Here is a 21,314-nt window from a genome sequence, read left to right on the forward strand (position 1 = left end):
AATGGTGAAACGAAAATGGCTTTTTGTCAAAGATTTTTATGGCCTTTTTAAAAAGAGATTGTATTGGTTTAAGTGTTGTGCCAGCAGAAAGTGACCGTGTGGTTATACAGTATTCAATATGTGAAAAAATCATCAAGTGTAAAACCATTCGAGCAGCATTTATATTCATAAAGGATCTTACCTGTCTAAAATTGTTTATATTAAAATTTACCGTCTTTGTTAATTGTTTGATGTGTTTTTTAAATGTTAATGTTGGGTCCAATGTTAGGCCTAAATATTTAAACTCATTAGCTAGACTAAGCTCTACACCTTCCAGGTAAACGCCGGATTGCTGAAGGCTGGTTGGCTGTTTAGTGAACATCATACAGACCGTTTTCTTTGCGTTTAATTGAAGACATGAATCTTTGACCCAGCTTTGCACTTGGGTCATGGCTGTTGTTAAAATTTGTGAGACTTCATGAGTATTTCTGCCCTGTGCAAAAACAACGGCATCGTCAGCATACATTTGAATGTTTACATTTTTACACACTTCCGGAAGGTCATTTATATAAATAGTAAATAAAATAGGTCCCAAAATACTGCCTTGTGGGACCCCTGTTGGACAGTCAAGGTAAGAGGATTTGGTGCCAGAGATGGACACGCATTGTTTTCTAATTGATAAGTATGATTCAAACCAGAGTAGTGCTTCCTGTGAAAAATTGTAACAAGTTAATTTTGAGATAAGAACAGTATGGTTGACGGTATCAAAAGCCTTCTTGAGGTCCAGCAATACAGCACCTACACAGGCATTCCTATCAAGAAGGCTTTTGATTTTAAGGCCATTATTTAAGTGTATATTCAGTTGTTTTGCGACCCACTTCTCTTTTGGAGATTACGGGTAGAATACTGATAGGTCGGTAATTTGCCATTTCTGTTTTATCACCAGATTTAAAAATTGGGGTGATAACAGCAAGCTTCCACGCTGAGGGCACTACATTTGGTTTAAAGGATAAATTAAGCAAATGTGTAATTGGTACAATTAATGATTATTTATACAATTTTAAAAAATGTGTGTCGAGTCCAGACACATCTTTGGATTTTGACCGTTTGAGGGAGTTAATAATATTCATCACCTCTACTTCAGATATTTCTGCTTTCTTAAAAGCTGCATGATTGGGATTATGAAGGTTATGTATACAGTTAGGGGGGTAAACTGTTGTGTTATCTCGTTAACCGAATTCATAAAGTATTTGTTCATTTCAGTGGCTATAGTTGAGGGATTTTGCACAGGTACGTTGTTAAGTTTTATTTCAAAATGATCAGTGCCATTTTTAGGTTGACTACCAATTAGTTTATTAATATTTTGCCATATAACTTTGTTATTTCCTTTTGCATCTTCAATAATGGTCATGAATAAATTTGCCTTTGCCCGCCGCATTGTGCTTATTACTTTATTTCTAATTGAGGTAAATCTCTGTCTGTCTGTGGTCAGACCTGATTTTAATGCTATTTTAAGCAACATATACTGTCTTTCATTAGTTTTCTGCATTCTTCATCTATCCAGGGCAGTGGATTCCTTTTATTTTTTCTTTGTTTTCCCTTTCTCAGAAATGGAGACATTATTTCATTTAGTTTTAAACCAAATATATCACAACCATTTTCTATATTTTCACTCATGAGAGTTTCACTCCAGTCACTCTCTTTGAGAGCTGCGTCCAGACTTGGAATTTGGTTTTGTGGAATGAACTCATGACAACTTCTAGTTGTGTATGAGTTGGGAAATCTTGTTTTTGAGAGTTTTTGTGAGAACAAAATTATATTATGATCTGAGATTCCTGTTAGTAGATTGTAGGTTTTTTTAATTCTTCATGTATGTATGAGTATTTTATTCAGCCATTATACATCTACAATCATTTTTAAACAATACAGACAGTTCAAACATAGTCAACAGTCATGTGTTATGTAGCGACTGAAAAGGAAAAGGCAGAAGCAAAAAGCTTGAGATGCTTACGTCATCAACACGCAGGAGGAGCGTGAGCAATTAACAGGAACGATACCTACTGTCTGAGCCTTTTATACACTTATTGTGTCAGGGAGAATAAGAACATTTCACAGCAGCACATTTTCTGATCATGTGTGTCTTGGCACAGTGAAAGACTAATCATCAATCATGGCATGGATGAACCACTTGTCGCTCCAAACAAACAACAGCAGAAGAGCAGTTCAAGTTATGTTGGTAGGAAATTTGTGTAATGTAGCACCAAACCCAAACTTTTTTTTGTATGCTCATGCTGAAATGCAAAAATAACGTGATTAAAGTTTCAAGTAACCATTAGAAAACGTACTGGGTAGATATGGATTACTTCTTCATCACATGTTGTAGAGTAGCTAATGATTATTTAACGGATAATGAAAGCTGGATAAACCACACAAATCTACCTGTTAACTAATGGTTACCTAGAGCCCTTTTCACATATGCACTCCGGTTTATATCTAGTGGTTAGTTTCCCATTCGTCTCCCAGTAAGTATGCAAAATGTGTGTACCTTATTGTAAAGTGTTACCCATGTATATTGTGACTTGTTGTATCTCTCCAGTTGATTTTCCATAACACACATTGTCTATATGCTGCATTCCTGTACTGACTCCGCCCCACTCCGGGCTCCGGCTCATCATTGATGGTGAATTGAAGTTTTGGGCTGAATCCTGGAATAAAAGGAAAACCGATGTTGAAAAACAAAAACCTCATACTCTGTCAGTGCAACAGGTTGATATTGACAGCATATGAATTTCCCCAAAACACTTGTTTTTCATTGTATATCTTGTTTTGAGTTATACATCATTCTCCTGAATGTTTATTCTGGACTCTGTGTGTGTGTGTGTGTGTGTGTGTGTGTGTGTGTGTGTGTGCCCCAGCTGCTTGGGGCCCCAGACCAGTAGGGGCCCCTCAGGGCTCACAAATGTAAACCAAAGCAGTGGCCCAAAATGACAGTAGGAAACCTCCCTAAGGGGGCCCCATCTGACAGCACTCACTGTTGTTGCCCTGCTAAGTGTCACATCCATTATTGCTTTGAAAACCAAAATGAGTTTCTGAAAGTCAACAAAGTAAAATGAAGAGGAATAATCTCCAAGAGACTCTAGAATTACTACATTGTGTGTGATGACGTCAGGAATGTGGTCAGGGGTTAAAACCAGGACGGTACAGTAGGTGGCGTTAACACCTTTTATGTCGGTTTGCAGCCCGCCATTCAAGATAACGAAGAAGAAGACAACCGGAAACGACGCACTTTTCGCGCGAAATGATGTTGGCAGTTTAGACATTTTTTACAGAGTTTTGGTTTTTGTCTCGCTTCAGATAAACGGCGCAGATTGGCTTCAATCCCCGACATAAAGCTTATTTCTTTTTAAACTAATTACAGTTTAATCGGAGGACGTGACGTCAGGATGAAATACTCCTCGAGGCTGAGGATAAGGCGAGTTTACGAGTGGCGTGGAAGATCTTTAAGTTTCAACAGAAAACTAAAAATATACGACTATAAGTAAGTATTAAGCGTCTATATTTTTTATAAACACGTGTTAAAGTCATTTAATAATAATACGTGTCCACATATAAATCCTACTGCTGAATTGTTTAACATTTTCTGAGTTTAAAAACAAACTTAATCACATTTAATTGACAGTTCAGTCATTTTTATTCCAAATTGGGTTTTTTTTTTAGATATTATTCGTCACTCTGCTGCAGATATATTTCTACATTACGTTTACTTTTTGCTCAGTTTTCCTACTTTTTTATGTTTTTGTTTTAAGCGTTTTTTCTTCCCACCGTCCATGTTGCCAGATCTCGCGAGAGAAACAAGCGACCAGGTCTTTGGAGATTTACATAAATTAGGATATATAATATATGTATAATATATTGATTTCTATTTGTCAGCATTAACTAGTTAGTCGTGATTAATTAAGTTCTGAAATTAATGCATTAATTTTTTTCAAACCTTTAATTAACCAGAAGGTAATTTCAAAATAAAAGCCGGGTTGAATTTAAATGGCACGTTAAAGTCTCTCAGTTTAAAGCAGTTTACAAAAATACACAATAAAAGCCTAACAATTTTTTTTATTTTTAAATCGGAAATAATGGAATTTCAAACTTGATTAATCGTGATAAACTAAGAGGTCGGATTTAATGATTTAAATTAGGAGAGATGTCAAGAAAAAATAAGAAATTTTAGAAAATAACATGAATATAACACACTCGGGATGCTGATAGCGTCCCTGTTTGCGTCCTGTAGGGTATGTCACGGCCCCCATGTGCAGAAGCTATAGTCCTCGTTGCAGCAGCCGTGGGTTCGAATCCGGCCTCGGCCCTTGGCTGCATGTCATCCCCCGTCTCTCTCTCCTCTCTTCAGCTGTCCCCTCTAATAAAGGCTCAAAACATAACTTAATAAATTCAAAAAATCATATAAACGCACATCCAGTCAAATTACTGCAGGAGCAAGAGGCGCGAGTCTCTTGAAAATGACTCGAGTCACACGAGCATGAAAGAACCAAAGTTACCATAGACACATTTAAATTGGTGAGAGCTTTCTGTCATGCTTAGTTTTAATAAAGAGAGAGAAAAACAAATGAGAAGCACATTGTTTAAAATCAAACTGTGTCTGTGTCTCAGCTCTCTGGCCATCAGCGTGGAGGGTCTCCCGAGGATCACCATCATTAACATCGGTCAGCACATCCTCATCGAGGGCGAGGATGAAGACAACCCGTACGTGGCCAAAGTCGTCCGGCTGTTTGGTGACGGTGAGTCGCTCTCAGAGACGTCGCTGAGTGTGTTCACATGGACCTGAGTAACCCCGGTTCCGAGTCTCCTCCTGGTTCTGATCATCTTTAGGATCTGTTGTTTACCTGCACACAGAGAAACCAGGTTCTTCATATCCCTGTAGAATAATAATAATAATAATAATAGACTTTTTTAAAGCTCTTTTCTGAGTACTCAAAGACGCTTAACTAAGAGAGAAGGAGGATGAAATCAGAGACGATGTTGAAGAGGGGAGTTTTTAGGCATTTCTTGAAGGTGGTGAGAAAAGGGGGGGGGGGGGGGGGGGGGGGGTCTCTGACGTATGTAGGGAGTTAGTTCCAGAGGGTGGGAGCGACAATGGAGGAGACCCTGCCCCCCTAGAACCTATGTTAGTCCTGCAGGGGGGGCAGGAGGTTTGGTTTCTCAGAATCAGCATAAGAGCTTCTTCTCCTGGACACACAAAAACAGGACACTTAAAAAATAAACGGGCTCTAACCCGGGACGCTCAAGTCGTCGTTCCCTCCTCAGTGACTCTCACCTGAACGTCTCCTCGCTCGCTGTGTTTTCAGAGAGCGGGAAGCAGAAGAAGGCGACGGTCCAGTGGTTCGTCCGCGTGTCTGAAGTGCCTGCGAACAAACTGAAGCAGCTGGGCAGAGAGCCGCACCCGCAGGAGATCTTCTTCTATCAGGGCCGCAGCTGTGACGACGAGGTCAACGCCGAGTCCATCCTCAGACCCGTGCAGGTGAGGGAACCAGTCTGCGTCGTTCTGCCTTTTCTCCCAGCTTTTACTGGATTCCTGTATGCAATACTTTTTTTTTTTATTATTATTACTTTATTGCAGGCTGTTTTACTACATTACAAGTTGTCATATTCATCACATATTTTGTTCATCCTGGCACATTTTTATATATAATTTTTTAAACATACAAGAATACATACAACATGAAATAAAATAAAAATCCAAAGAAAAGGTACGAGGAGAAAAAAGATAATTAAATTAAGATTTAGAAAGAAAAAATAATGAAATAAAACTGTAAATACTACTCTCAAAATTTAATATAATTTAATTTACATACCTGTTATTATTCCACTTTATCTGTTTCCTTTATCCATTTACTCCAGTAACACATTAATTCATCTTCTCTGTTTCTGAGCCTATACGTCATTCTTTCCATTTCTTTAATATCTTCCACTGTTAACTTCCATGCATTAATAGACGGGGGGGGTTTATCATCCAGCCAGCTTCGTGTAATTTGCTTTAATGCAGCTATGCGTATTATTGTGTACAAATATTTGTCCCCTTCCTTCTCTGTTCCTGGTGGAGCAATAACAAGTATGATATTAACTGGGCGAAGTCGTTTCTGTAAGTTAAAAATATTAGTAATTTTCTCCTGAACAATTCCCCCAAAACCTTCCCAACACAGGACAGGAATAAAAGATATGTAAATGATTTGCTTCCTGATCCCCACACTTCCTCCAGCATTCAGTTCTTCCTGATAAATACACACACATATATATATATATATGTGTGTGTATTTTGATGTGATTTAAATTGTATTTTGATGTGATTTTTGGTGTTGTGAAAACCCTGTTAATGTTAATTTTCCAGGCAAATTCTTTCCAATATTTTGATTGTGTCGTCTTAAAGATTAATTTACATTCTTGTTCCCAGTCAACGTTTGAAATGTGAAAACATTTTGTGGCGTTTGAGAAGAGTGCGGATAAATCTTCATCTTCCTCAGTCTCACCTGCGTGATGAGAGTTTTGCCGCCCCCTGTTTCTAGGAGAGGTTGAGTCCGTCACAAATTGCACGTTGTCTAAGTTGAATTAAAAACAAAACGTGCCAGCAGGGTTGGAATTTTTCCGTTTGGCGAGGGCGTAACTCGCCAGATTGTGGGTAAACGTGTGTGCCTGCTCGAGGTGAACTGACGCTTTAACGTTTCTGTCCCGTCGCTCGCAGGTGAAGCACGTGGATGGAAAGGCTCCGTTCCCGGACGCCGGCGACCGAGACGCTCTGTACGTGAAGCTCTCCTGGGACTCTAAGAACTTCCAGGTGGTGGACTCTGCTCTGGTGGACTCTGCTGCTGCTCCTCCTTCCTCCTTCCCGCCTCCCCCTCCCAAACCCTCCCTCCCCCCCTCCCCTCCCTGCTCCCCGCCTGCAGCAGCTCCGGCGTCACGGGGACCCGCTCGCCGCGCCCTGCCCACCCCGGACCCCGCCGTCATGCGCAGGGTGGCGTCCGGGGAGGTGAGGTACAGCAGAGCCACGGCGAGCGCGGGGAAGCCCTGTCACGCGGCGGAGGCGGAGTCGCTGCACTCGGCCACCAAACTGTCCGCTTCGAAATGTCTGAGCGCCAGGAGGAGGAACACCACGGCGAGAACGCCCGGCGTGCGCAAGAAACTGGCGCTCTGCAGTGAGTGATCACGCGTATGAGCAAAGATAAAGATGGAAATGATTCATGTAGCGTCCTGATATAACGCCGTCCTCTTCCCTTCAGGCCCGGAGAAGAAGACGATGAGTCGGGACGACGTCCTGGATCAGCTGCTGGACGAGGATCTGGAGTCGGAGGTGATGTTGGCTCAGCGGCTGTCGTCCTCTCCCCCTCTCACTCTGCCCCTCACCCACCGCCTCACCCCCCTCAGGAAGTCCTGCATGAAGCCCTCCACCGTCGTCATCAACAGACTGCAGATCTCCGAGATGGACAGTCCGCCGTCATCTGTGGACGACTCCACCAGGTCAGAGTTCAACCCCACACACACACAGTCGCACATCGAGTGGCCCCCCGGCATCACGTGGAGTTAGGAGGTCATGATTGAACTAGGGCGCAGTCACATAGAGAGTCAAATTCAAACAGGAAGTAGAAATACGCATCCGGCTTGGATCAAATACAGATTTTTTTAGATAAAGTGAAAGAGAGTCGGGAGCTTTTTCTGGGCCTTCTGGGCCTCCATACATGTGTGTTGGTGACTGTGTCTGCAGAGACCCTGTCCTCTGAGCTTCTGGGGTGGTGATGAGCCCAGGGGGCGGGGCTTCTGGTGGCAAGGGGCCCAGTTTGAATGTCGTGTTAACAAACCGACTCCACCTTTTTAAAAGTTTAAACCGGATATCCAGCTTAAAAAGTTCAGCCTCACTGCTGCCTCTTCCAGGGAGCTGTTGGATAAAAGTCCTCAGCAGGGTGACGTGATGGAGGCGGGGTTACCGACCGGCTCGGTTAAGACGCCCAGAAGAAGAACCGCCACGCCGAGGGGAAAGTGTGCCAGCAGGGGGCAGAAGTGAGGCCTGGTTATAACTTTAAACGTCTGATTCTTGGAGCACATCTTCCTTTTTAATAGAAGATCTTTGCACCTGAGGTTCTCGCCTGTGTGTTTGTGGTGGACGTTTGTTTTATTCTTTTTCATTTCGAGGTTAACTCTGCACGGGTGGGTTAAGGTTTAGCTGCAGTCACACTATTTAAGGATAAACCATCAGGTCACTAAATGGTTAATGTTTTGTTTTATTGATCCCTCAGGCCCCGTGTCCACCGAGCGTTTTTTTCCAAGTGCTCTGCCTTTTTGTGCGCCTGCTCTGAGCGCTTCGAGTTGAAAATCTTTTTTAGAAAGGCGCTCGGGACGTCACCGCCGCTCTTTTCAAAACGTATGTTTGTCTCTTAGGGATCGTGCCCTCGCTCCGTGTCCAGACAAAGTAGGAGGTCAAACATTCTCCGTTTGATTTTTCATAGTGAAGGACAAAAAAAAAAAAAAACCTTCTAATTATAAAACATCCAGTAAAAAAGTAACGGAGCAGGGGTCGGTCATGCAGCGGCCATTTTTAAAAGACTGTTGTCATAGAGACGTGCAGCATTTTTCTTCTCCGCGCACAAACGTTGGTGACACGGGGCGCTACTGTCCATCACTGCACTGAATGTTGGCTAATGATCCATTGTGTCTTCAAACAGAGCTACCACTCCTTCTCAGAAAAAAGAGACCAAAATCCTGAGGGAACCGTCGCTGGGATCGCTGTGAGTACAAACACATGCAGGATACTGAATGTAACATATGGGGGGGGGGGGGTTGTGGTCTTGGTCTTGACTCGGTCTCGTCCCGCCTTGGTCTGGGTCTTGACTCGGTCTCATCCCACCTTGGTTTTGGTCTTGACTCGGTCTCGTCCCGCCTTGGTCTGGGTCTTGACTCGGTCTCGCCCTGCCTTGGTCTGGGTCTGGGTCTTGACTCGGTCTCGTCCCGCCTTGGTCTTGGTCTGGGTCTTGACTCGGTCTGCTGAAAGATGAATCCACATCCTTAAGACCCGGTCTTGTTTCTGTGTGTCTTTGTTCAGGGCTGAAGTGGACCATGAAGACTCTCCGATGCTGCCGGTCACCACGCCGCGGAGCTCGAAGAGGAAGTCTGCTTGCCTGTCGTCGTCTCGCATCAGGAAACAGCTGTGAGTGCAGACGAGGAGGAGGTCAAACGTTCCTCTGCCGACTCTAACATCGATCAACATTTTCCTCCTGGCTTCTTGTGGTTCTGATCCTCGGTGTCTCTCTGATCAGGAATCTGGAAGAGCAGCAGGACGTGGACTCGGACGCGGACGACTCGGACGAGTTCGTTCCATCGAAGAAGGAGCTTCAGAGCAGCAGTGAGGAGGATGGCGAGGAGGGGGAGTCGGTGCAAGATAGCGAAGAAGAAGTGAGAAAACGTGGTCGTCTTCCCAGCTCGAAGACGAAGACGACGACTCGCTCCTCGACCAGAACGCCTCGAAAAACTCCCAGCAAGAAGGTAAACGTCCGCAAGCGGCTGCAGAATCAGAGAGAATCTTTTTTTCTTTATCACCACCTCAAATCTGTTTTTTTTTTTTTTCCTGTTCGGACAGATCACGCCCGGAACGCCGCGGACTCCTCGTCGAGCAACTCCCAGCATCCCCAGCAGGTCTCTGCCGGCCCGGCAGCCAGCGAACGTTCTGGAGGAGGCCAGGACGAGGTGAGAGACGGTGACGACTGACCCCCGATCTAAATCCCTACAGGACGTGTTAACACTTATCAGAACGTCATGATAAATTACAAAACGCTGATCACGACTCAGAAGTTTTCCAATAAGATGTTTTAGGGCCTTTCAGACGGGAGGCAGCCGTGCACGCACATATCACCGCTGCAAGTTGCTAGGTGACCATAAAGTTGCTTTTTGGATGCACAATATGTAGGAAGTGTGCTCATGAGATCCTCAGGCCGTGCAACATCTATACGATGAATGGGTTTGAGAGGCGGCGTGCAAAGCGCACAGCGTCCTATCTGAAGGAGCCTTTAGTCTTTAGACGAGAATGTTTTTTAGTTTTTGCAGTTTTTTTTTTTTTTTTTGCCTTTCATGAATTTCGTCACAACTCAAAACATTTTGTTCCTTTTTTAGTGAAAAAAGTTTTAAATATAAATGAATAAAACCCTGAAATGATCTGCAGAAAAATAACCACCAACAAGTTAAAACTCGCTGATGATGATTGTGCTGACAGAAGCAGAAACTATGAGAATTTCTTTAGAGGTCGCACTATGACACCTTTTAACCACGACCTCCATTTATGAGACATCGAAGGGTTAAAATCTGTCCTGAATATGAACATGTGAACCGTCCAGTTTAAATAAACGAGCTCCATAGTGACGCTCTTTAAGTTCCAGGACCTGTCCTTGAAGAGGAGAACTTTCAGTGAGGTCGGAGAGTGCTCTTACTTACACCTCTGTCGTACATTTGAGCACAGAGGAGCTGCAGATTTGAGCAAAAAGGGCAAATCGTTCCCATGACGACGGCGTTTTGTGTGCCTTTAAAACAAGGGCTCCAGAGTGCAAACTGGATACACGTCTTCATTTTACCGTAGCAGTAATGAGCTTTAAACCAACAGCCTGTTGACAATCCCAAAGGTCCCGACTCAGCGATTTCCGACGTGCAAAAATCTGAACAATGCCGCCCAGGGCTGGAGTTTTGTGCATGAGGGAGCAGCACATGCCAGGAGGAGTGAAACAGTCTGCCGATGTGGTTTGTAATGACGTGTGTATTTGTGTCGTCAGGCTGCACGTGTCCGCGGTGCCCGAGTCGCTGCCCTGCAGGGAGCAGGAGTTTCAGGACATCTACAGCTTCGTGGAGAGCAAGGTCATGGACGGCACGGGAGGGTAAGATCCTCATCCCCATCCTGGTCTCAGACTTCACAGGATCCCAAACGTTCAGATTTTTGTAGTCCCAGAACATCGTGCTGATGTCAGGCAGCATGTGAGGCCTTAACCAACAATAAGCTGCTCTCTCTCTGCCCCCTGGTGGATTATTCCGGCACTGCATGTGACCGGATGTGTTCATCACTGTGGATGCAGAAGTCTCTGAAAAAGTGGTCAGGTTGTTCGTCTCCATGACGACAGATAACCAAAGTCTACGCTGGATATGTTGAACTCACTTTGCCTCAGGTGTCCTCGCTCACCTGTCCTGTTGTTGTTGTTTGTGTTTCAGGTGCATGTACATCTCCGGTGTGCCGGGCACCGGGAAAACAGCCACGGTGCACGAGGTGATGCGCTGCCTGCAGCACGCCGCCGACGAGGACGAGATTCCTCCTTTCCAATTCATCGAGATCAACGGGATGAAGATGACCGACCCTCACCAGGCCTACGTGCAGATCCTGCAGGTGAGAAACACACCTGAGCTGCTTTGGAAGTGTTTCAGGAAGCTGTGACATGTGGTCGTGTCTCCACTTCACCGGAGATGTCTGTGATCAGCAGCAAAGACGTCTGGACGTAACGTGTGGAAATAGTGTTAACGGCCGGCTTGACTCCTTTGTTTGGATGCGAGGGGAGGGGGGTTGGAGGTGTGTCTCTGGAGGAGAGCGGAGGCTTCAGTGTGGAGGAGGTGTGGCCAAACAGCTGTTTGTTTTGGTTTCATGCTGGAGCTCAAGGGGCGACAGAGTTGCACATTCTCTCTTTTAATTAAAGGGACAATTTATGCTCCAGTTTATTTAAAGTTTTCGGTGCGTTCACTGACTTGGCGTTCTCCTCTCTGCAGAAACTGACAGGTCAGAAGGCCACAGCCGACCACGCTGCCGCCCTGCTGGAGAAGAGATTCAGTAACCCTGCACCCAGGAAGGAGAGCACCGTGCTGCTGGTGGACGAGGTAAGAACCGTTTCACAGTGCGTTCTTTTCAAGTAAAAAAACGAGCTGCCACTCTCCTGCGATGACATCATCAGTTTAACCTCGCTGGACGCAGGAGCTACTCGTCTACCGTGGCATCCATTTCTTACTACTTTTGTGTTTCTTGAAGATTTCAGACGCTTTTTTTATGTGTCATTATTATTGTTGACCCTCTTTAACCTTTTCGTTTCCTGCAGTTGGACCTGCTATGGACCAGGAAGCAGAACGTGATGTACAACCTGTTCGACTGGCCGACGCGGCGTCACGCCCGCCTGGTGGTGCTGACCATCGCCAACACCATGGATCTGCCCGAGAGGATCATGATCAACAGGGTGGCCAGCAGACTGGTGAGACTGGCTTCACCTTCCGCCGCCATCGACTGGTCGGCGTTGTCAGCTGTAACTTGTTCTAAATGTAAAATAAACTAAACTCCGGTTCTTTACATCTTCGGGAACAGCTGAACGAGTTTTGTTACAGAAAACAGGCGAGAAATCGAGCTGGTATCTACTCAGGCTGCACCCAAACTTACCCAGTTGCCCCGTACCGCGCTGACCAATAATGAACTTTAAACCAAAAGGTCCCGACTTATTTTTTTTTTATTATTCGGCTGAAACACAAATCTATTAACTTTTTTTTTATTCACAATATCCCCTGCTGACAAGAACACAAATATAGAGAACAAACCATATGACGTATTTTTGTAGGCCAACCAGGAAGTAGCATCGCCATGGCGTCTAACGAGATTTCGCTTATGGGATGTTTTCATTGGATTTTGGATCATTACAGAAAATAATCTCTGTGACAAACGCACGTTTCTGAAGCGTAGGCGTTTTATTCAGCAGGATAATCTTCACAGATGAACGCCATTTTTATCATGTTTGAAGCGTTAATGCGGCCGACAGAAGTAAAAAGCTAACGTTATGCTACAAGCTAACTACGCCGCGGTCGGATGATTGTGACGTCACTAGCGTTACGCTTCAGACAATCTCCGATAAACTAATCCACGTAGCTTAATAAATAGTTTACTAACATAATATTCACCTTAACCTAAAGATTAAACCTACAGGAGACATCTCCGACTAGTGAGAGAGTTCCCGTCCTCTGTGTCCGGCGTGATGACGTTTAATGTCCCCGACGACCACTGTAGTCTCATTTAGCCACTTGTTAGCAACCGCCTTTTTAAAGACGAGTAAAAACTTCAAACTTCACAAGTGGAGGTATTACCTAACGTAGTTTATGTGGTCTAACAAAACACCAACATCTCTTCAGCTTGTGTTAACCACAGACCTTATTTCAGGCGTCTAACCACAAACACATTCAAAATCCCCGTTGACTTTTAGACGTTAGACCCCATGGCGCTCAAATGCTAACTTACTTCCTGGTTTTAGGACTCATTCCTGTGGCGCTCTATTTGCGAGCCAGTTTGGAGAGTTGTGAGTTTGTAGTGACCCCGTGTCTCAGTGGGCTGCTGTCTCCCTCGTGTCAGTCTGCGTCTCCTCAATCATACTCGATGCTTTTGCCACAACATTACCGTCTTCATTTACTGAGGTCAAGAGGTCATGCAAAGGTCAAGTAACGCGGAGCGCGCCCTCTGCTGGATAAAACTGTAAACTACTGCAGACGGCCCGATGCGCTGATGGACTAAATGTGTGCGTTTGTGTTTGCAGGGTTTGACCCGGATGTCGTTCCAGCCGTACAGCTTCAAGCAGCTGCAGCAGATCATCACGTCCAGGCTGAACAAGGTGAAGGCGTTCGAGGAGGACGCTCTGCAGCTCGTCTCCAGGAAGGTACGAGATCATCACGACGTCTTCCACACCTTCTCTCTCCCTCCGCTCGGTTCACTCATTCTTCCTCTCCTCCTGCAGGTGGCCGCTCTGTCGGGCGACGCTCGGCGCTGCTTGGACATCTGCCGCAGGGCGACGGAGATCTGCGAGCATTCGGCCGCCGACCGTTCTGCCACGGGGTTGGTGGCGATGAGTCATGTGATGGAGGCGCTGAATGAGATGTTTTCCTCCGCCTACATCAATGCCATCAAGTGAGCCTTCATCCTGGGCATGTTGAAGACGCAGGGATTGATTTGTGGAGGTGTGACGCAGCAGGTGAAGTGACTGATTCTTTCTGTTTGCAGGTGTGCGTCCGTGCAGGAGCAGCTCCTCCTCAGGGCGATCATCGCCGAGTTTCGGCGGCTGGGATTGGAGGAGGCCACCTTCCAGCAGGTAAAAAAAAAAAAAACCGCACACAAGTGTAGAAAAAGCTGATTATCACTCTTCACTTCCTGAAACAGGCTGTGCAGCTCTCACAGCTGCTGGCTGAAGAAATCTGCAAATACGAAGATATTATAACAGAATCTCAATGTGAACTAAAGAGTGGAGAAGAACATCCTGGAGAACAGGAAACATGCAGCAGCAGGTTGATTACAGAGATGGTAGAGGTGGCGTGCAGACAGTCTATGGTCGTGCAGCGATCACAGGGAATAAACGTCACCACCCCCCCTCCCACTGGCCCCTCCCACTGGCTCCAGGTGAATTCTCCTGATTATATCCTGCTGAGTTCTCCCTGTGTTTCGTCTGTCAGGTGTTTGTGCAGCACCAGGCTCTGTGTCGGGTGGAGGGTCTCCAGCCCATCAGCGTGTCGGAGGGCCTGGCGGTGTGTCAGCGTCTGGGAGCCTGCAGGATCCTCCTGCTGGAGCCGAGCCGCCTCGGAGTCCTGCAGCGGGTCCGCCTCAATGTCAGCCAGGACGACGTGGTGTTCGCCCTGAAGGCCGACTGAAGGATGTCGAGAATGATTTTGTATTTTCATGTTTACTTCAATGTGTTTTTATGGTTTTAATGTTTTATCTCTGATTGATATTCAATTCCAGCCTCTTAATTTGGGAGAATATTTCCTGTAAGAATAAAAACCTCGTTGGCATTCTTTTATCTATTTTGGCCCCGTGTGGTGTTTGCACAAGGTGCGCTGCAAGCGTCCGCCTGTGTGGGTTTCGTTATTCATTAATCAGGACTTTAACTTTCCAAGGAACAGAAACAGAAACCTACAGCCAAATACTTCTGTTAAACAAAACACAGACTCATCAAAGGTTATCCTCGGTGTTGTTTGGCTGCGATGATTAAACTGAAAAAAACACTCAGGTTCATGAGAAAACTATCTTGTTACATTAACTTTTAAGTTTAATATTTTAAAGGTCACACATGGTGAAGTGGATTCTGGAAAATCCACTTCACCGTGTTTCTCTAACACGTCTCTAGTCTGTCTACAAATCCCCCAATGACTAATATACAGAATATAAAGTAAAATAAACCAATAAAGACACATTTAAATAGTGAAATCATTATTTAAATAGAGGGAGAACGGTTTTATAATAATGCAGACATTTGTTTTATTTTCTGTTGTTAATTAAAAGTAGTGATTTCAGTCGGGACTTTAACTCTAGATTAAAAATTTGTTATATTAATCCATGCTCGTTTGTTTTGATCTGTAGGCGGCTTCAGACTTCAGGTTTCCATTCCCCGAAAACGAAACTCAAGGCGCGGACTCGTTCGCTCTTCCTCACACACATCAGAGTCACATTTTTCTCTAAATATCCGTCATGCTTCACCCATTTCCTTTAAAGGTCGCTGCGCGACTCCGAGAACGCCCCGCCTCCTAACATCTGCGTAGACTATATATGCGTGCTCGTGAATGTCCTGTTATTTTGTTTCTGCAAACTCAAACTACAGCAGGAATCCGCCAAACTGACCAAACTCATAAAGACTACGGAGAGAACTACAGCTGAAAAATGAGGTGAGGTTTTGATTCTGCATTGTTTACCATGGTAAGAGATCATTATGATGGTTTTGGGTTTTAGGAATTCATGCATCATTGATGTTTTTTTTTTTGTGTCACAAAGCCACACAAATTTATATTTTGGATCCTTAAAGTCCATGAAGATGTTTTCCAGTCCTCCATTATTTCATTTTTTTTAAACTACTCAGATCTTTTTAATAAGTAGAAGCAGCAATTATTCATGACTCACCATGTATTTGTTGACTTATTAGTGGGAATGCTGTAATACTATTGTTATTCAAATCTTTATTATTATTATTATACTTCCTTGTTTTTTTCGCCGTGCTTCTACTTCAACCGTTTGTGCTACTTTCACCATTCAACTATCATACTATTCAGCTTCTTCATGACATGATGGCTATGACTTCACTTTTCAACTACTTTTACTTTTTAAGTTATTTCACTTTTCCCACAAAATTTTACAATTTTTTTCCCCATTCAAATGAATGGGAACATTTTTCACTTTTCCACTTTACGGAACTTTGGCTCCGTTCCGCCTAGAGACTTCATTTTTGCTTTAAAACGTTCACATACTTTTCCACTACTTTCACATACTCATCTTGCTATCTTTTATACTTTTCAAACTGTACCTCCAACTGTTTTATGATGTTTTTAACTGCGTTCACATTTGTTGAATGGGTGTGTGTGTGGTGGAATGTTCAGGCTAGAGTGAGTGACATCATCGCTAGAGTGGGACAGAGTTCTGAGATAGTTTCAAAATCTCCCGAACAAATTGCTCTACTGACCACAATGTTCACCCCACACATATAAATTTACCCTAAAAATGTAGGAAAACTTGTCCTCTCTCACACATTGAGTTTTCAGGACAATCAGAGCAAAGGTTTTTACACTGTGAGCTTCAAAGCGGCAGGTGGTCCACATAACTCACCATCTGGTGTAATGGTAAACTTCAGCCAAACTTCCCTGACCAAACCTCTTGTGACTAACTTTTTAGATCGCCGTGGTTTCCACATTTCTTGGATCCCAGACATGAAAATCACATCAACGCGTTTGGCCATTTGTCCTCTTGCTCACAAAAAAGATTATTTCGCCACCAACTCAATTTAAGCCCTTGAAATGAGCACTCAATAGGGAGACGTTTTCCCCTTTTTCTCATTGTCTGACTGCATCCAAGCAGTCTTTATGCAGTATCTTCTACTTGTTCTACCACTTGTACTACTTTCTTCATCTTCTACTAATACTTCTCCTTCTACTACTCCTTTTACTCCTTTTACTTCTTGTTCTTCTGATTTTACTACTTTTTCTTTTTCTACTACTACTCTTCTCTTACCATTTCCTCTTCTTCTACATCTTCTACTTTTTCTTCATCTTCTTCTAATCCTTCAGCTGTTTCTGCTAATTCTTCTTCATTCAGCAGTGTTTTGCAAAACATTTCAGCGGTCAGCATTCCCATGCATTTTCCGCAGGTAAATGCAAATTGTCTAGTTTATTACTGTTGTCTGTGCTTTTCATATTGCCTGGCCCTTGTGAGTGTCATTGCTCAAAAAGACCACACGAGGGCGTCAGTGTGACTGTCTGATTTATTTCAACACATCAAACAGAGGCGTGCAGCCAGGTGGGACAAACTTGTCTCATCACTACAAGAGGCACAAAACAGCTACAGGCCACGAACACCTGATTAAACATCAGCCAACATTAGTCCAGTCATTCTGACATTGCGTCACGTATGATGCAGTCGTGCTGTAAACAGTCTGGATGAGTACACAGAGGTTGTGACGTCATACATTGGCTTCTGCCAGGACTTTATTTTCTTTACATGCACTCTGAGAGTAGATTTATATACACTAAGATTTCTTTCTCATTGTCGACTGCACAGCTCCTACATTGCACCTTTTGTACATTTTGTGTTTCTTTTTTTTTATTTACATTTTTAAATTCTATTTGTCCCTGTGAAGGACACTGACATTTTGAGCTTGTGCCACCACTTGTTGCCCGAGTTGTCCAGCAGACTCTGCCGCAGTTTTACACCCATCCATCATGCTGACCAAAAAGTGTATTTTTCACAAACCGATAAAAGGTCAAAGGTCCCCTTAGGTGGGTCCGGCCCACAGCAGAACAGATTCATGTGTTGGTTTGAAGCAGACTCTTGTGGTGACTCTTTTGTTGGCGTTTGTTATGTTTCCTCTGATAATATGTGATGCACACATCGCTGCAGGAGTCATATGCAACCCCCCTCCCCACCGGATTGTTGATGGACGGCTTGCCCCCCCCCCCTTGCTCCCTATCCCTCTTCCTGCATCTTATCCCATCTCTCCCCCTATCCCTTTCCAAGCCCGGCGCAGTCTAGACCTGTGAAGGCTGTTTCGTCATGAGCCGGGGATCCGGCCGAAGATTTCTGCCTTTTAATAAGACAGTTTTTTCTTACTACTGTAACTTTTGCTGCTTTGCTAAAGTGCTCATGATGAATAGGCCGGATCTTTGTAACATAGCATTAAGTAAGGTCTTTTACCTGCTCTTTTGTAACATAACAAAGAGTAAGGTATTTTACCTGCATTTTGTAAAGTGTCTCGAGATAACACTTGTTATGAGTTGATGCTATACAAATAAAAATTGATTGATTGATATGTGTCAACAGAGCCCCACCATCACTACGTTAAACCTTTTGTAAACCCTCTGTATAAATCCGTAAGTCCGACCCTGAAGGATCTGAGTCATCTGTGTTTCATGAAGAAGAAGCTGATGATGTTATTTTATTTTCCTATTCCACAAAAATATCAAATGAACATTGGTGATCTGATCTAAGCCTATCATACTTCAGGGTCCGTTGTATTAACTTAATGATGATATGTTTTGATGTTTTTTTTTTCTTCTAGTGCCTCTAAAAGTCAAAGAAATTCTGAGTCCAAGCTGAAGGATCTGCAGTGCCACTTCTCCTGGGCTCTCGACCCCAAGAAGTCCCGACTTCTACGTTTCAAGGACAAGCTTGAGGACATCGGCACCAAGAGGGGGAATCGATGGCTGGGCCACATTTACAACCTGCGGGGGTTTATTGAGCATAAGCTGGGGTTAAATGAAGAGGCTAAGAGTTTGTTCCAGAAGGCTACGGAGGCACTCAACAAGCGGAGAAAGGCAGATGAGGGTCCTTGGTTAGTGGTGAACTACGGGAACCTGGCCTGGCTGCACCACCACATGGGAGATCAAGCAGAGAGTCAGGCTTACCTGTCAAAGGTTGATGCCCTGATGGAAAAATACCCATCTCCATCCCAGGGCGACCTCCATCCAGAGATCTGCGCTGAAAAGGCCTGGACCCTGATCAAATTCGGTAAAAAGGTACAGCCGCAGGCTGCAGATCTCTTCGAGAAAGCCATCAGGATGCAGCCGGACAGGGTGGAGTGGGACTCCAGCTATGCCTTAGGTTTAGTGTGTGCCAGTAAGCACAGCGAAAGCGGGGTAGACGCTAACTCCCTGAAGAAAATGAAACGCGCAAGGAATCAGGATCCAAAGAACTTGTACCTCGCTGCTGTCTACCTTACGCAACTTGCCAAGAAAGGACAAAAAGTTGAGGATGAAGCACAGAAGTTGGCAAGTCAGATCTTGAGAAATCCGGTCAGCAGCTACAGCGGTATAAAGCCATTACTGAGACTTTACACATACTACATATCTGTAGATGAGGCCATTGATTTGGCAGAGGATGCTCTGAAAAAACATCCAGATGAGCGTTATCTTAAGAGATGTGTTGCACTCTGCTACAAGTGGAAGATCTTGTTTTTTTTCAGAAAGAGTCGCCCAAGGCCAGGCATGACAGAGAGGGCAATCAGTCTCCATCGAGAGGTTATTTCTCTTTACCCTAACTCTTCATTCGTCAAGAAAATTGATCTTGCAAGTGTGTACGCAAAGTCAGACAAGGCTAAAGCCGAGGCGATATTCCAGAAACTGCTCCGAAGGGATCTGGAGCCTGCAGAGAAACAGGTGCTTTACAACCGCTTTGCAAAGCACTTATACCATGATAAACAGGATCATGAAGGGTCAATGCAGTTCCACATGAGGGCTGCTTCGATAACAGTCGAGTCCTTCTTCCGTGACGACAGCATCGAAGCTCTGAGGAGAACAAAAGACACAACAATGTGGAACCGAAAGAGTAAAGAAATAGAAGAGTTTCTGGCTAAACTGAAACTGTAGTGTCCTCCAGAAAAATGGAGGTAGTGTATCACCTAAAAAAAGATCAGGAGCACTCGCAAAAATGAAGCTAAGGCGGTTTATGAAAATCATACAGTGATTTCAAACGGTGAAGTTTTACAGCAGCCTCGATTAGTTTCAGTATAATTAAGCTTTCTTTGCAGGGAACGCTAAAATACCATTTTTTTTTTAACGTTTACAAATCGAGCAATGTTTGACAAATTCATACCGACATGTAACAGGAGTCTCTGCTGGCTGTGTTATTGTCGGCGCCGTGTAAACATGGACGGGACGGCCTTGAATGTCATGCAAGAGTTTTTAGATCACGGTCATTCCGTGTCAATTAACATGCAATGTGAAGCTACGAGCTAACTAAAGAGCGCTAACATTAGCATGCTAACACAAAGATGAAGGACAGGTGATTGCAGTTTGAGTAAAGGACGATTTTGTCTGCCGCTTATGCTTAATAGTGTTTAATTATGGTGCGATCCATTTTATAACTCAGTCGTGGGAATGCGAGGGGAGGGGTGTTGGAGGTGTGTTGCTGGAGGAGAGCGGAGGCTTCAGTATGGAGGAGGCGTGGCCAAACAGCAGTTTGTTTTGGTTTCACACTGGTGCTCAAGGGCGACATCTACTGGATCAAAAAGTCATACATTCTTCCTTTAATGTGATGTCCTCAGAACGAAACGCTGATTAGCATGTTAGCAGTTAGCTACAGGCGCTCAGTAGTTTTTGTATCGATCCATTGGGACACTTTTTTCTGACCTCCTCCGTCTGAATGTTTCATAAAAGATGATTCCCAGATGTGAAAGTGAAAGGGTGCAGCGAAACATGTAAATAAATTATGAATATGATGTATCCTTAAAACCTGTGTTTATGTGTTTTTAAATATTCAAGAATAAGCAACTTTGATTTGGTTAAACTTTAAACAAATTCATGTTAAATTTTAAACACGGCCACATAAATCTGCACTGTGAGTTTGTTTTATGCATTTCAATGACTTGATAGAGTTTTGACCCAAATGGATTTCATGTGGTTTGTGTTCCTGATTGTTTTTACGTCGTCTAAATCTTGACTTTGCCAATAAAAAAAGCTCTCTGAATTTCCTCTGAAGTGATGAACATTTGCTTTATAGATAACCCTGCGTTGTTTGGTTTTGCAAAAAGAAGTGAATTTGATGAATATTATTTTTGGATGAAGGTGATTGTGTTCATGCTGTGATCAAATAAACATGTTCACTAATAAAACTTTGAATGTTTGTCTTTGGATGTTACAGTTCTTACTAGAGTGTTGATGTTACATTAAAGGCACAGTGTGTAAGTTCCACCACCAGGGGGCTCTCCAGCAAAATAATAACAAATTAAAACCGCAAGCGGTGATGAAGGGCCTTCGCACCCCTGTGCATGTCGGGGTGTGTTGCGACCGCGGGAGTGCAGCAGCAGCGGAACGTGGCTAAGCAGGAG

General features: G+C 44.0%; 2 protein-coding genes across 3 annotated transcripts; both read left to right on the forward strand.

Annotated features, from left to right (window-relative positions):
• Nucleotides 1–3,204: 3,204 nt before the first annotated feature.
• orc1 (origin recognition complex, subunit 1) lies at nucleotides 3,205–14,810 on the forward strand. 2 transcript variants are annotated; one of them, XM_061034636.1, is made up of 18 exons: nucleotides 3,205–3,517; nucleotides 4,642–4,769; nucleotides 5,337–5,509; nucleotides 6,728–7,178; nucleotides 7,263–7,500; nucleotides 7,912–8,037; nucleotides 8,700–8,762; nucleotides 9,077–9,181; nucleotides 9,291–9,516; nucleotides 9,611–9,717; nucleotides 10,791–10,892; nucleotides 11,221–11,392; nucleotides 11,767–11,874; nucleotides 12,090–12,239; nucleotides 13,560–13,679; nucleotides 13,758–13,927; nucleotides 14,021–14,108; nucleotides 14,467–14,810. In XM_061034636.1, exons 1-18 carry the CDS (start codon nucleotides 3,423–3,425, stop codon nucleotides 14,659–14,661), a joined length of 2,817 nt encoding a protein of 938 aa, XP_060890619.1. In that variant the 5' UTR covers nucleotides 3,205–3,422; the 3' UTR covers nucleotides 14,662–14,810. The 2 variants fall into 2 exon arrangements, with proteins under 2 accessions (XP_060890619.1, XP_060890620.1); XM_061034637.1 differs by lacking the exon at nucleotides 7,912–8,037.
• A 719-nt stretch (nucleotides 14,811–15,529) lies between these two features.
• On the forward strand, nucleotides 15,530–21,109 carry LOC132971871 (interferon-induced protein with tetratricopeptide repeats 1-like). Its single transcript, XM_061034638.1, has 2 exons — nucleotides 15,530–15,672; nucleotides 18,549–21,109. Exons 1-2 carry the CDS (start codon nucleotides 15,668–15,670, stop codon nucleotides 19,852–19,854), a joined length of 1,311 nt encoding a protein of 436 aa, XP_060890621.1. The 5' UTR covers nucleotides 15,530–15,667; the 3' UTR covers nucleotides 19,855–21,109.
• The last annotated feature ends 205 nt before the right edge of the window (nucleotides 21,110–21,314 follow it).

The sequence above is a fragment of the Labrus mixtus genome, chromosome 3 (assembly GCF_963584025.1).
Source record: "Labrus mixtus chromosome 3, fLabMix1.1, whole genome shotgun sequence".
Lineage (NCBI taxonomy): Eukaryota > Metazoa > Chordata > Actinopteri > Labriformes > Labridae > Labrus > Labrus mixtus.

What these genes read in the sequence shown, in the direction of transcription:
- orc1 (XM_061034636.1), top strand. Translation starts at nt 3,423, where the DNA reads ATGAAATACTCCTCGAGGCTGAGGATAAGGCGAGTTTACGAGTGGCGT. An exon ending in CCTACGTGCAGATCCTGCAG is followed by an intron (nt 11,393 to 11,766) that starts GTGAGAAACACA and finishes TCCTCTCTGCAG; the next exon opens with AAACTGACAGGTCAGAAGGC. An exon ending in CCGTGCTGCTGGTGGACGAG is followed by an intron (nt 11,875 to 12,089) that starts GTAAGAACCGTT and finishes CGTTTCCTGCAG; the next exon opens with TTGGACCTGCTATGGACCAG.